The sequence below is a fragment of the Sceloporus occidentalis genome, unplaced genomic scaffold (genome assembly GCF_023333645.1).
Source record: "Sceloporus occidentalis isolate IW3139 unplaced genomic scaffold, rSceOcc1.0.p SCAF_384, whole genome shotgun sequence".
Taxonomy (NCBI): Eukaryota; Metazoa; Chordata; class Lepidosauria; order Squamata; family Phrynosomatidae; genus Sceloporus; species Sceloporus occidentalis.
In genome coordinates this window covers 288,065-300,901 of record NW_028317364.1, presented here as the reverse complement: position 1 = coordinate 300,901, position 12,837 = coordinate 288,065, and the positions used below count along the sequence as shown (strand labels likewise).

Below are 12,837 nucleotides of genomic sequence, written 5' to 3'. Positions count from 1 at the left end.
ATAACTCGCAAATGGCACAAGCTCCGCGTAATCATCACGACTTGGGGATATTTTTCTCTTCGCAGCATTTTCCCGTCTGCCCCTCGGTTTATAAATAATGAAGAATGAGGCATTTCTTGCATTTTGGGCGTTTTTTGCACTGATGATAGAAAGTAGCGTTGGACACGGTGTTGATACAGTAACGAGGCCAGCCTGTAACAATGAATATCTGTAAGAATTGCCCCCGGCACGGGGCGACCTCTGTTTGAAACACAAGCCATTAGCAACCGAATAACGAGTGTCCGGCGGGTCTCGCCTGGAAACTGCTTGTGTTTGATGCATGGCTTATGGGCTCTGCTTCCCAGAGAAGGTGGTAGCAGGGCCATGGGGGAACCTGCATACTTTGGGGTTACCATCCACCCCCTGGGCAGCCCCTCCTCAGCCTCGCGACCGACCTCCATAGTGTAACTGGGTCTGACTGGAACAGATCACTTTGACACCGAGGCGTCTGATTGCTCAATAGGGCCCCCGGGGGCACGTCAGGCCCCACAGGGAGGGTGCGGGACACAGGGCTGGTTTTAGTGCCTGGGGCATCTGGTCCAGGGGGCACTAGCAGTCTCCCCACAAAATGTCCCCAATGTGTAGAAGCCAGCAGGAGCCTCCATGGGGCCCTAACCTGGCATTCTAACTGTATAAAGACACGGTGTGTGGGTGGGGGTAACAAAGGGGCTTCTTACCCCGGGTGCTATTTGATGAGCAACCCTGACGGGAGGAGAAGGCGATCAGCCCATCTCCTGGCAGATAAGAGCCATTCGCTCCATCCGGTCCCCTCACTTCACCTTATACCTGCCCCACGCGGAGATAACTCGCGAGACGCTGATTTATGGCGACCGAGGAGAGCGCTGATTGGCCAGCTGGAGATACCGCCATGTTCTCCATGATGGTGCCGGACATGGTGGATACCCGGGGCCGACACATTGATTGCCTCCCGTCGTGTCATTGTTACCACGGCAGCTTCTAACACTGGATGTGTTTGTTACACACACAATTGCACAGGTTACACACAGTGTTATATCGCTATGGAAACGCCACGGGTTCATTAACATGACCAAAGCCCGCACCTAATTCCATCACCCACAGGAATGTTCATCTGATTTCAGCCGCACGTGACCTCGGCAGCCGCGCTTCCACATCAGCGCCAACGCGCTTCTCTTTACTTTCCCCATCTCTGCACGGCCCGTGATAGCAACGCTGCAACTATATTAAAGAAACCATGCCTGTGGTTACCATAGCAACTTCACACTGGGACTAAAATGAGTGCTAAATATGTACTGGGAATAGGTAATGACACGCGGTAAAACTGACGCAACCCGGATGTTAAAATCAGGGCAGCCAATCACATTTCTTCTTTTGTTGCGGATGATCATCTACTGCAGTGATGCATAAAATGCGTGGCTGCCCTGAGGGCAATTATAATGCTTCCCGCATCACCAATTATACTGGAGACTGTTACGCTCCTGGTGCCCCGTTCTGTATCGTTAGCTTGTTCTACACATCGCTCCCTTACATATCACTAATTAATACATTTTATATATATTAATCTAAAACCAAATCGCTCTGATATAACGTAAGGAAGAGTCACTTTACTGAGAGGGTGGTAGATAAGTGGAACAGCCTCCCGGCAGAGGTGGTAGAGGGTAATACAGTGAGGGTATTAAAAATGCATGAGATAGGCATACGGCTCCTGAATCTAACACGAGACCAACGACTGATTAAGGTTTGAGTCTTTACAGCAGGAGAAACAGACAGGGGCCGACAGGGGCCGGGTTGGCATTTGTGGATCACAGGTAACCTTGTGTTGTGTTTCAGGGTGAAATCATGCTGCCCGTTCCTCTCGCTGCTACATTGTGCTCAAAAACTAGAAGGGCCTTCGTTTTTTCCTCCATTGCAAATTTTATCTCCTTAACTGCCCTGAATACTTCCTTTCTTCCATTCCGTTGTAGGTTACCGTGGCAACCCTAACAGAAATGCCAAGGCCACAAGCATCCTAAAGAGAATTAACTTGTGGCACGAATGGGATGGACAGCGGCCAACAGCAGATTACACAGGAGATTAATCAAACTTCCCAATTACTGAACATTTTACAGGAATAACCCCCCCTTCACCAGGGGCCAAGTGTGATATGCTTTATTATGTATACCTGGGAACTCTCAGGGTTCTTGCCCCAGTCTCAGGGGACTATATATAAGACGCCCAGTCGGTGCTTTTGCCCCCAGTATGTTATGGTTGATATTCCTGCTTGAATGCAGGTGACTCAATTAAGTGTATCTTAAATTAACAAGTCAAGGTTTCCATGACGACCATATTAGACCCATTTGGGTAACACATTTGGAGAGTCACTACATAGAATCCTCATGAAGAGATTTTAAAGGGGTTTATATTTCAGTAGTCTCAAGGGCAGCTCATGTACAACGTTCCCTGGTATGGTGGTATGATGTCACGACCCTGCCAATGACATCACCACTTCCACCAAGTAAAAGCAACATATCTTAAAATAAAGGCAACTTATTACCGTTCTTTCAGTAATAAAATCCCATTTTTGTCTGTGCCGGTAGAACGGCTTTTACCGATCGTGTCCGGCCTACAACCTCGTCAATTCTGAGGCAAATGACCCAGGATATAACACGGATACCCGTATCTGCCCCAGATAAGCCAAAATGCTTTTTTTTTTCCTCTTTGATACCCAACTTTTGATTAATTTTGTCCAACCCAAAGAAATAATGATTTTTGTTAATGTCACACTATAGCATTGGGTTAAATTTATTTATTTTCAGCATTATTCCCCTTGAAATTAAAAAAAATTCTGCGAAATATGACGTATAACCGAATACGGCTTTTATTAAGTAATGTATTTTATCGTATTATTAGTCTCCATTTTTCTCCCTCACACACTCTGTATAGGAGGTATTTAATACATTCCCTCGCAGTGAGGAGATGGGTTTGAGGAAACCATGGCCACAGCTTGTGTTTAGGAATGCTTTGGCCTCGTTGTAATTACTCGTTGTAATGGAGGGCGGCCTGTCGGAACAGGACGGGTAACCAGGATAAACACAAGCAGGGAGGCATGAGGCGCGAGAAGCCAGGGGAACCAGTAACCAAGGGCCCCTGGCAACCGTAGACAGCGTATGGGAGGTCTAGAGCTACGATACAGGAGATAGAGAAGAGCGTAAGCGCGGCTCTGAATAGCACGAGATAAACTTCATTCTTGGCGCCCCAAGCGCATTGCAGTGGTTACTAGGACGCGATTTCGAAACCGCCCACTGTCTGACCGACCAGCCAGTCAGTAAGCTAGTCAATCATTTGAATACCGCCAATCAGCGGTGGACTGCGGCGGGAGTAAGGAGACTATGACAGCTGGCGGCGCCTGGTTACCAGCCAATCCACGCCTAGGGGAGATTAGCGACGCTTTGAAGAACAGACAAGCAACCAATCGGGCAGGGGAAGTAGGTCTCCGCCCATCGCGGTCGGTCCAATAGCTGCCTGAGTATTTTGTGGTGCCGCTCTCGTCAGTGGACCTCAGCCGCCAATAAAAGGAGCACTGCGAGACGGTTGGAGTCAGTTGCTCTCGGAAGCCTTCGGGGATTGAGATTTAGAGCAGATATCCAACAAACCTACACCCCGGCAACATGAGGGAAATCGTGCACCTGCAAGCTGGCCAATGCGGCAACCAGATCGGAGCTAAGGTGAGCTGGCTGGGGCTCTACGGGGGTGGTTGTGCTCTTCATTGCCTCTTCCCTGGGAATTTTTCTTCTGTTGGGGGGATGGGGTACAATGACCCTTCAATGCTTTGTGAGGTGGGATCACCGGCAGCGCAGGAGTTAAAAGCCGGGTGTAACGGCTTTTCGCGCCGGTCTCGTGCTTTCCCCTGCAGGGGTGTGGCCTGAAGGGAGACGGTTGGTGTAGTGGGCGTGGCACTAAAGAACCTGCTGCGTCACGTTAGTCAGGTTCCCTTCCAATTCAAATTCGAATGTTCTCGGCAGGGCGCGTGCCGGAAGCTCATAGGGGGATTTATGGCCTGGTGCCCGGCATGTGCCTGCTGGAGGGTGCCCTGAGTCATGAGGCCAACGCTGTGCCATGGCATCGTCCAGGCCGTGCATAGTACGCGAGGTGCACCTGTCATCGGGCTGTACCTCCGGGTGTCTCTGATCAGTCTGTCCGTTCTCCATGCCCCTCTTTCCTCCCCTGATGCCCCCTTTTCTATGATCTCAGAATGTCTGCTGGATATGAGGATATCGCACGGTTCTACAGCATTAATGCCCCCAGTGATTTTGTATAGAAATAGCAGGAAATCTTATTTACCCCATTTTAATATACAAAGCCATTATTCTAAATGCCCCACTCGGTTACATCCCTGTCAATGGCTGCTGCTTGAGTCTCAAAGCCTGCATTAGCTGCACCCCCTTAAGCAAAGATGTCCTCCAGTTACTATCTGCTGTGGGATTTGCTCTGGAGTGTATGTAGATCAATCAGTGTGTCAGGTAATTAAGCAAATCAATAAATGGTCCTACAACTAGAATATCCCTGCGGCTCTCACTGCAGCTGTGGGCAGTGGCTCGGTGTTGCATGTCAAGCTGCAGTATCTCCTTCAGCCCCCAGGCTTTAACTGCCTAGATCTAACTGGCTATTGTGATCCTATGCATGTTAGTGGGCTTAATTTTAATATTGTGATGTTTCGAAACATTACCGATTGCCATTTTCTTTTAGTTCTGGGAAGTAATCAGTGATGAGCATGGAATTGACCCAACTGGCACATACCATGGAGACAGTGACCTGCAACTGGAAAGAATCAATGTTTATTATAACGAAGCTACAGGTATGGACTGGATCTGGAGACTCTTGGGTGGCTGCTTAAGCTGAAAAGGTCCTTGAAAGTAACCCTGTTAACTGTCATTTCAGGTGGCAAGTATGTTCCCCGTGCTGTGCTTGTGGATCTTGAGCCTGGAACTATGGACTCTGTAAGGTCTGGGCCCTTTGGCCAGATCTTCAGGCCAGATAACTTTGTTTTTGGTAAGTACAGGATATTTATATACTGGATTGTAACATTAAATGTTATGGATAAAATCTGAATCTAAAACGTATTGACAAGAACTAATGTTCTCATACTTGCATGATTACAATGCAAGCAGATGTATAATATTGGGGGCGTATATCTGACCAGAGCAGCTCATAGAACATCTGATGTTTAGAAATGAGGCCCTGAGCCTTAAAGCTGAAATTCCTGCCATAAGCCCGTTGCTTGGCATGCTCATGGTGTTATAGCTGGATCTCTAATACGGGCATTACTGATGTGATTTCTGTGTTTCTAGGTCAGAGCGGTGCTGGGAACAACTGGGCCAAGGGTCACTACACAGAAGGAGCAGAGCTGGTTGACGCTGTGTTGGATGTTGTGAGGAAGGAAGCAGAAAGCTGTGACTGTCTCCAGGGCTTCCAGCTCACCCACTCTCTTGGAGGTGGCACTGGCTCTGGTATGGGAACCCTCCTTATTAGCAAGATCAGAGAAGAATACCCAGACAGAATCATGAACACTTTCAGCGTTGTGCCCTCCCCAAAAGTATCTGACACTGTAGTAGAACCTTACAATGCCACCCTCTCTGTGCACCAGCTTGTAGAGAACACAGATGAAACCTACTGCATAGATAACGAAGCCCTTTATGACATCTGCTTCAGAACCCTGAAACTGACCACCCCCACCTATGGTGACCTGAACCATCTGGTGTCGGCCACCATGAGTGGAGTAACCACCTGCCTGCGTTTCCCTGGCCAGCTTAATGCTGATCTGAGGAAGCTGGCTGTTAACATGGTGCCCTTCCCTCGTCTGCACTTCTTCATGCCTGGCTTTGCCCCACTTACTAGCCGTGGCAGCCAGCAATACCGTGCCTTAACCGTGCCAGAGCTAACTCAGCAGATGTTCGATGCAAAGAACATGATGGCTGCCTGTGATCCTCGTCACGGCCGCTATCTCACCGTGGCTGCCGTCTTCCGAGGCCGCATGTCTATGAAGGAAGTGGATGAACAGATGCTCAATGTTCAGAACAAGAACAGCAGCTATTTCGTCGAATGGATTCCCAACAACGTTAAGACCGCTGTGTGTGACATTCCACCCCGCGGCCTGAAGATGTCCGCTACCTTCATCGGTAACAGCACGGCCATCCAGGAGCTGTTCAAGCGCATCTCCGAGCAGTTCACAGCCATGTTCCGTAGGAAGGCCTTCTTGCACTGGTACACCGGAGAGGGCATGGATGAGATGGAGTTCACTGAAGCTGAGAGCAACATGAACGACCTGGTGTCAGAGTACCAGCAGTACCAGGATGCTACGGCCGAGGAGGAGGGAGAGTTTGAGGAGGAAGCTGAGGAAGAGGGAGCATAAGGCTGTGTAACAGTTCTGTAAATTATGTTCAAAGTCTTCATTCTGTTAACTAAAGCCTGTTACTGATGTTCATGTCTCTTTATTTGTCTCCTTGTTTCACTGTTTCTCCTGTCATGTTACAAGCTGTACAGTCCTTACATCACCATTAAAAGCATTTTTCATAGTTGATTGTCTTTGTGTGATTGTGAAATGCCTTTCCTGAAGCGGCAGAAGCCTGAGCCAGTTTTAATTACCTGTCACACAATACATCCAGTGTCTCCTGACAATGTCAGAACGGGGCCTGTGTATCTGCAGCAAGAATCCTGCAACCTATGGAGTTGTGTACATGTGCCCGTATCATTTTGGATCTGATCAGAACCAATTGGTTGTACCTGTGTACCCCCCCCCCCCCCCCTTTTCTCAATACACATAGCATGCCTTATAAAGCCCTCCCTGGAGTGGTAAGACTACGGGGGGTGGGGGGTATGTCCCACCAACGGCCGCAATCGTGGGGCACTGCCAGAAGGGAGCCTGGCGTTTGTGCCCCGGTAGCTTATTTTTAAGAATAAAGCTCATAATGCCTTTCTTCACTGATCCTTGAATAGGATACCCGGCGGGATAACCTGTAGAATACAGCGAACGCTCTGACAGAGCTTCCCAGGAGACGCGCCCCTTGGCAGTGCCGGTTCTCGCGTTATTCATTTACTTTCTTGTCTCTCAAGCTGCTATCAGGTGTTTTGTCTCTGATGCGAAGGATGTCTCAACATGATGATGGGGGGGGGGGGGGGGGCTTTTACATTAAAATTACTTACAGCAGTAAGTGGGATGGGACCCTGAAAACCAGAGAATGTGTGCAGAATTGTAAGCTAACGGTTTCTGGGGCAGCGTGTGATCTTTAGAGTTTATAGTTTTTGTTATAAGGACCCTGTGTAGTGGGACGGGATATCCGTGTAATTAAAGGCCCACCCAGGAAATGATTCATCTGGAAGCCGGCACCGCGTCAGACAATTGGCAGGAAAATGTCTTCCTGGTCGGGGACGGGCCCTGGGAGCGAGCGATTGCGTGTTCCTGAGCCGGGATCCCGAGTTGTTTTGCACTAAATGTTTAGGGGGGCCGTGTTTGTGATGTTCTTCTGAAGCATTCGGTTCCACCTGCATTGTGTGCGCCGGGTGCAGGTCTGCGACAAGGCACCACAGCGCTATACCTACTGAGTGCCCATGTTTTAGTCTGACCAGTCCCTCTTTGGGCCCCAAATCCATCTGTCCCCAATTTCTAGGAGGTGAGAATGTTTGCTGGGTATGAGGGGATCGCAGGGTTCTACAGCCCTAAAAGCACCGATAATGTGTATAGAAACGGCTTTATAAATTAAAACCTGTTACTCTTAGTCGTGATCAGTCACGTGATAACCTCGCCCCCCTCTAACCGCACCCCCCAAAATTAAAGGGCTTCCGGTGCAGTGAAAAGGATAGAAATGGCTCGTGTATAGAAAAGTATCACATCCTCCATGTGTGAGCCGGCAGCCCCCCCTGCTGGCCGTCACTGGCCCAGCGTCTGCCTCTCTCGCTGAATTTGTGGCATTAAATATCCCGTGAAACCGGCGTTCTCCGGATGTTTGGGGGGGAAGACCTGAGGATGCGATGCTCGTTACAAGTATCTGCGTGTTTCTATGTGTAAAGATTCCATTTGTGTTTTCTATTGATTATTTTAATCTGTAGATGTTGTTACATGGGGTCATTTAGTGTAAAAAAAAAAAGTAAGATTTGGGGATTATAGCTGACACCATTAGCTGTTTATCACATTTTTATTTCCTAGTAAATGTATCTGATTCCGTTGTATTTATTGGGCTACTTTGAGTCTTCACAAGCGTTAATTTTTGTGTTATTTTGGCTAAATCCTCAAGTGCCCAGATTCTAGGTGAATTTGGTTATTTTGGGGCACCTCGGCCCCGCTGGTTCTCTCCCTCTCCCTCTCCCTCTTGGCCCGAGTTTAACTCCCGTAGCCAATCCGCATCTCACACTGAAATATCAATTGAAAACTATAAGAAATGGTGATTTTGTAAGGAATGTGCTATTTATTTTAGCGGCTGTTGTAGAGGAGAATCACATGAAACAAACCCAACGCATTTCGCTAATCCCTGCTATTCAGATGGTTGATACTGGATCTGTTGAGGTCCGGAGGTGTTTCGGGTGGGATTGGTTGAGGTCCGGAGGTGTTTTGGGTGGGATTGGTTGAGGTCCGGAGGTGTTTCGGGTGGGATTGGTTGAGGTCCGGAGGTGTTTTGGGTGGGATTGGTTGAGGTCCGGAGGTGTTTTGGGTGGGATTGGTTGAGGTCCGGAGGTGTTTCGGGCGGGATTGGTTGAGGTCCGGAGGTGTTTTGGGTGGGATTGGTTGAGGTCCGGAGGTGTTTCGGGCGGGATTGGTTGAGGTCCGGAGGTGTTTCGGGTGGGATTGGTTGAGGTCCGGAGGTGTTTCGGGCGGGATTGGTTGAGGTCCGGAGGTGTTTTGGGTGGGATTGGTTGAGGTCCGGAGGTGTTTCGGGTGGGATTGGTTGAGGTCCGGAGGTGTTTTGGGTGGGATTGGTTGAGGTCCGGAGGTGTTTTGGGTGGGATTGGTTGAGGTCCGGAGGTGTTTTGGGTGGGATTGGTTGAGGTCCGGAGGTGTTTTGGGTGGGATTGGTTGAGGTCCGGAGGTGTTTTGGGTGGGATTGGTTGAGGTCCGGAGGTGTTTTGGGTGGGATTGGTTGAGGTCCGGAGGTGTTTTGGGTGGGATTGGTTGAGGTCCGGAGGTGTTTTGGGTGGGATTGGTTGAGGTCCGGAGGTGTTTTGGGTGGGATTGGTTGAGGTCCGGAGGTGTTTTGGGTGGGATTGGTTGAGGTCCGGAGGTGTTTCGGGTGGGATTGGTTGAGACTGGAGGTGTTTTGGGGGATTGGTTGCGGCCGGAGGTCAGGTGTTCTTTCTTCTCCATAAGTAGACCGTGAGCAGGAGTCCTGAACTCAGGAGGAGAACCGCAAAGCAGGTCTTCAGTGCTTTCACTTCCAGATTTTCTTGTCTTCTAAAGCGCTTGGTGAACCCATCCTTGAGAAAAGACACAGGCGACTTTAGCAAATATAACGTGTTATTGACTTCTTTAGTCTCTATAGATTACCTCCCTTTATAGATATTTAATCTCTGATCGCCTGGGATCGTTCGTCAAAACCTAAAACCCCCTGAAATGTTATGAAGATAAAATATGGACTCTGTAGCTGGTCATCTGGTATCAGGGACTCTGAAGATGGCCCAATCTCAGGATGAATGGTTGAGGATGAACCTGGGCAAGAGTCATAACCCAAGTTTTTTTTAATAATTGGCAAAATGGAACATTGCCTAGATAAATAGAACAGCCTCCCAGCAGAGGTGGTAGAGGGTAATACAGTGAGGGTATTAAACATGCATGGGATAGACATACGGCTCCTGAATCTAAGATGAGACCAACGACTGATTAAGGTTTGAGTCGCTACAGCAGGAGTAGACGGTAGAGTAGACGGATGGGGCCGATCTGTCGGCTGTTAGTCGTCGCTGTTACCCTGCACTACCCGTTACATGTCGCTAGAGAACGCTCTCTCCCTTTCACAGCCGCGCGGTCTGCGTTTCTAAGAGCTTTCGGTAGTTACAGTGTAACCCGGAACGATTACAAGAAATGAAAGAAAAGACTTCTTAAAGTTCCTTCTGATCGCTCTGTGTGTAAAGCTTTATGCATATTGCGCAATAATTTTAATGTAAAATGTTCCCTTAAAGTGAGTTTTTGGTACATACCCACCCGCCTTTCTCTCTAACGTCAGGGCACACGTTCTCCTCCACGTATTGACCCACTCTTTCGGTTAGGGGTCCGATAGCTCTTTCCATGCCGTTTTCCTGACAGTAGACGGCCATCTGCCCGGCGAGGACGTAGATGGATAATACGGAGCTCCACGGTAGATCCGGGGGGTATCCGGGCCGTCTCCTCTGCCTCTGCTCCTTAAAGTTTTCGTCAATGAGATTGATGAGGAAATCACAGACCTCGTCCTCGGCCACCCCGCTGAAAACCCTCGGCCAGCGCTTAAAAAAGATGGGGAACTTCTGCGTCAGCTCGTCCCCCGCGTGGCGCAGCGCGAGCGCGGCACCCGAAGGCGCCGGTCCGGCGGTCCTTCCTGTCACATAGGCGATGTAGTCACGGGACAGCCTATGGGCCTCGCTCACTACCGGGTCTGCCGGACGAGAACCAGCCATTGGAAGCAGTTATTTATAGTTCCATAAAGACGCGGCCTGTCTAATAATAACTCTCAGCCGGCGTGTGTAACGCTGATACGTTGTATCTGCCCAGGGGCAATTACATTCTGGATTTTTCTTTTCGGGTTATTGGATTTCTGGATAGGGTAACCCGCAGACCCTTAGCAGTGGGGGAATAGGGCCTCTGCAGGCGTTTAATAATATCAAGCGGTCATATCATCCCGCGGGCCCCCAGCTGGCATTGTCCCGGGGGCCCCGGCAGAGTCCCGGCTGAGATGCCGGGTCATTAGGTTTATGCCCGTAGTTTCTGATTTAATCTTATCTGCTAGTAACTTGTACCTCTCCAATCTTTTATCTTCTCAGAAACGCGCTTGTCAGCAGAGCAGCGGATTGCACACGGCTGGATGACATGTAAGGCGTGTAAATCGCAGGTATTTACAGGTTACACTCTGTCTCTCTGATAACCCAGCAGTGCTGAGATACTGCTCGCTCACAAGGGCTGACGCTTTATTATTCTGCCCCACTGGCAGGGGAGGGGTGTTTTGAGAAGAGGTTTAAATACCAGCTGGGAGGTAAGAAATTTAGGTTAAATAATCTCTGCCGCTGGTGACTGGCAGATGACTCCAGGCCCTAGGCCGCGGATTCTGATTAGTAAGGGCCGCTCTGGACCGCTCTGGCCACATGATGTTTTAAAAGTGATCCCTGTATCCAGCTTAGACATTTAACGCGTACAATTCTCTTTCCCAGTTACCGTCCCTATTCGCTGATGTTAATCTGCACGTTAACCGCATTTATGATCGGCTGCAATTACAAATATTTATGGAGGGCCAATGTTTTCCTGCTGTAAACAGGAACTGTATTATCGGTAGCAAATTGTACACTGACGCCAGACATATGGGGTGCCAAGCACATTTATGATTGGGTCTGCGATATCAGACAATAGCAATTAACACTAGCAGGTGATGTAGTGACGAGAAATCTTTTATTTTCACGTGACACGGGGCTAGGGTGACCACATCGGCCAGGTTTTCCAGGACACGCATCATTTTTACATATTACTGATCCGCCCAGATAAAGTGCTGCGCTGCAGTACGGGGAATGTATAACTGACTAATTGGTTCCCTATTATTAGTCCGTCCTGGAAAACATGGCCGATGTGGTCACCCTAAACAGGGCCACCGTCACATAAAATGTCTACTTTTCCTATGTGCCAGTAAACATTGTATTTTAATCGGTGACCTCTGAACTCACTGGAGAGAGCAAAAGAAAGTGATCACTATCTATTTCAATCTTTATTCCCATCATTTCAAAATTCCTTACCTATTTTGACCGGCTGTTCCATCAATTCACCTTTTTTTTTTTTTTTACTCAATATTTGCCATACTTTATACCAAACTGACATGAGAACTAAAGGTTCCTCAGGGGTGGAGCTAATGAACAACCAATGGAGTTTTGTGTGTTGAGCTAAACTCTCCCCTGCAGAGTAAAGATTTATCACAGCTGCTGAAATTGCCTTTATTCTGTTTATTCAGAGGGAGCAGAGAGACCTCGTGGCTCCCCCAAGAGTCCTCTTTGTTACAGAAGCGTCATTGGAAGTCATTTATTGGTTAGCAATGGAGCGAGACGCTTTGCTTTTCATATTAAAAGGTATTTTAAGCTTGAGAACATGTAACACCTGTACAGGCAGTAATTCGTGTAGAAGAGATCAGTTTCAGTATCGGGTTAATGGCTGATATCTGACCCTCACTGGACTAATAAGACCTCGCGTGGTCCATTTCACAAGAGTCCGCGGACTTTGGAAGACACATAACGTGGTATCTCCGAGATACGGAAAGTTATATATACACCTCATTCGGGAGTTATTTTTCCTTAGTTCAGTTAATCTTGTGAATTCCTAGAACAACTACCTGTTTCGCAGAATAACAGACACCCCTGTGCCTACTTGCCCTTGGTCTTGGGCTTGTTCCTGAGTCCTGCACCTGTTATTTTGCAGATTTAGAAACGAGCATCGATTGGCGAAGATGCCCAGTGCATTCTGGGAAACCATTTGCGAAACATTAATGTTCCTTTTCTGCTCCATGTCCCCTCGATTGTTCCCGGGGAGTAACGGCTTTTCATGTGGTTTAGCATTTATTTCTGAGCCGGCTGTATCTTCTCTGAGAGCTGCTGCCACGTGGGCTGCAGGAACCGGCTTTCGGGTTCTATCCC

General features: G+C 48.6%; 1 protein-coding gene across 4 annotated transcripts; it reads left to right on the top strand.

Moving 5' to 3' along the window:
* The first annotated feature begins 3,665 nt into the window (after nucleotides 1-3,665).
* On the top strand, nucleotides 3,666-6,406 carry LOC149273340 (tubulin beta-4B chain-like). Of its 4 annotated transcripts, XM_089506441.1 has the most exons (4): nucleotides 3,666-3,722; nucleotides 4,744-4,852; nucleotides 4,936-5,046; nucleotides 5,346-6,406. In XM_089506441.1, exons 1-4 carry the CDS (start codon nucleotides 3,666-3,668, stop codon nucleotides 6,404-6,406), a joined length of 1,338 nt encoding a protein of 445 aa, XP_089362567.1. The 4 variants fall into 4 exon arrangements, with proteins under 4 accessions (XP_089362567.1, XP_089362570.1, XP_089362569.1 ...); XM_089506444.1 differs by lacking the exon at nucleotides 4,744-4,852 and having other exon boundaries at nucleotides 3,666-3,699; XM_089506443.1 differs by lacking the exon at nucleotides 4,936-5,046.
* Nucleotides 6,407-12,837: the final 6,431 nt, after the last annotated feature.

Coding starts and splice junctions, on each gene's coding strand:
- LOC149273340 (XM_089506441.1), top strand. CDS start 3,666: ATGAGGGAAATCGTGCACCTGCAAGCTGGCCAATGCGGCAACCAGATC. Junction 3,723..4,743: donor GCAACCAGATCGGAGCTAAG/GTGAGCTGGCTG, acceptor ATTTTCTTTTAG/TTCTGGGAAGTAATCAGTGA. Junction 5,047..5,345: donor GCCAGATAACTTTGTTTTTG/GTAAGTACAGGA, acceptor CTGTGTTTCTAG/GTCAGAGCGGTGCTGGGAAC.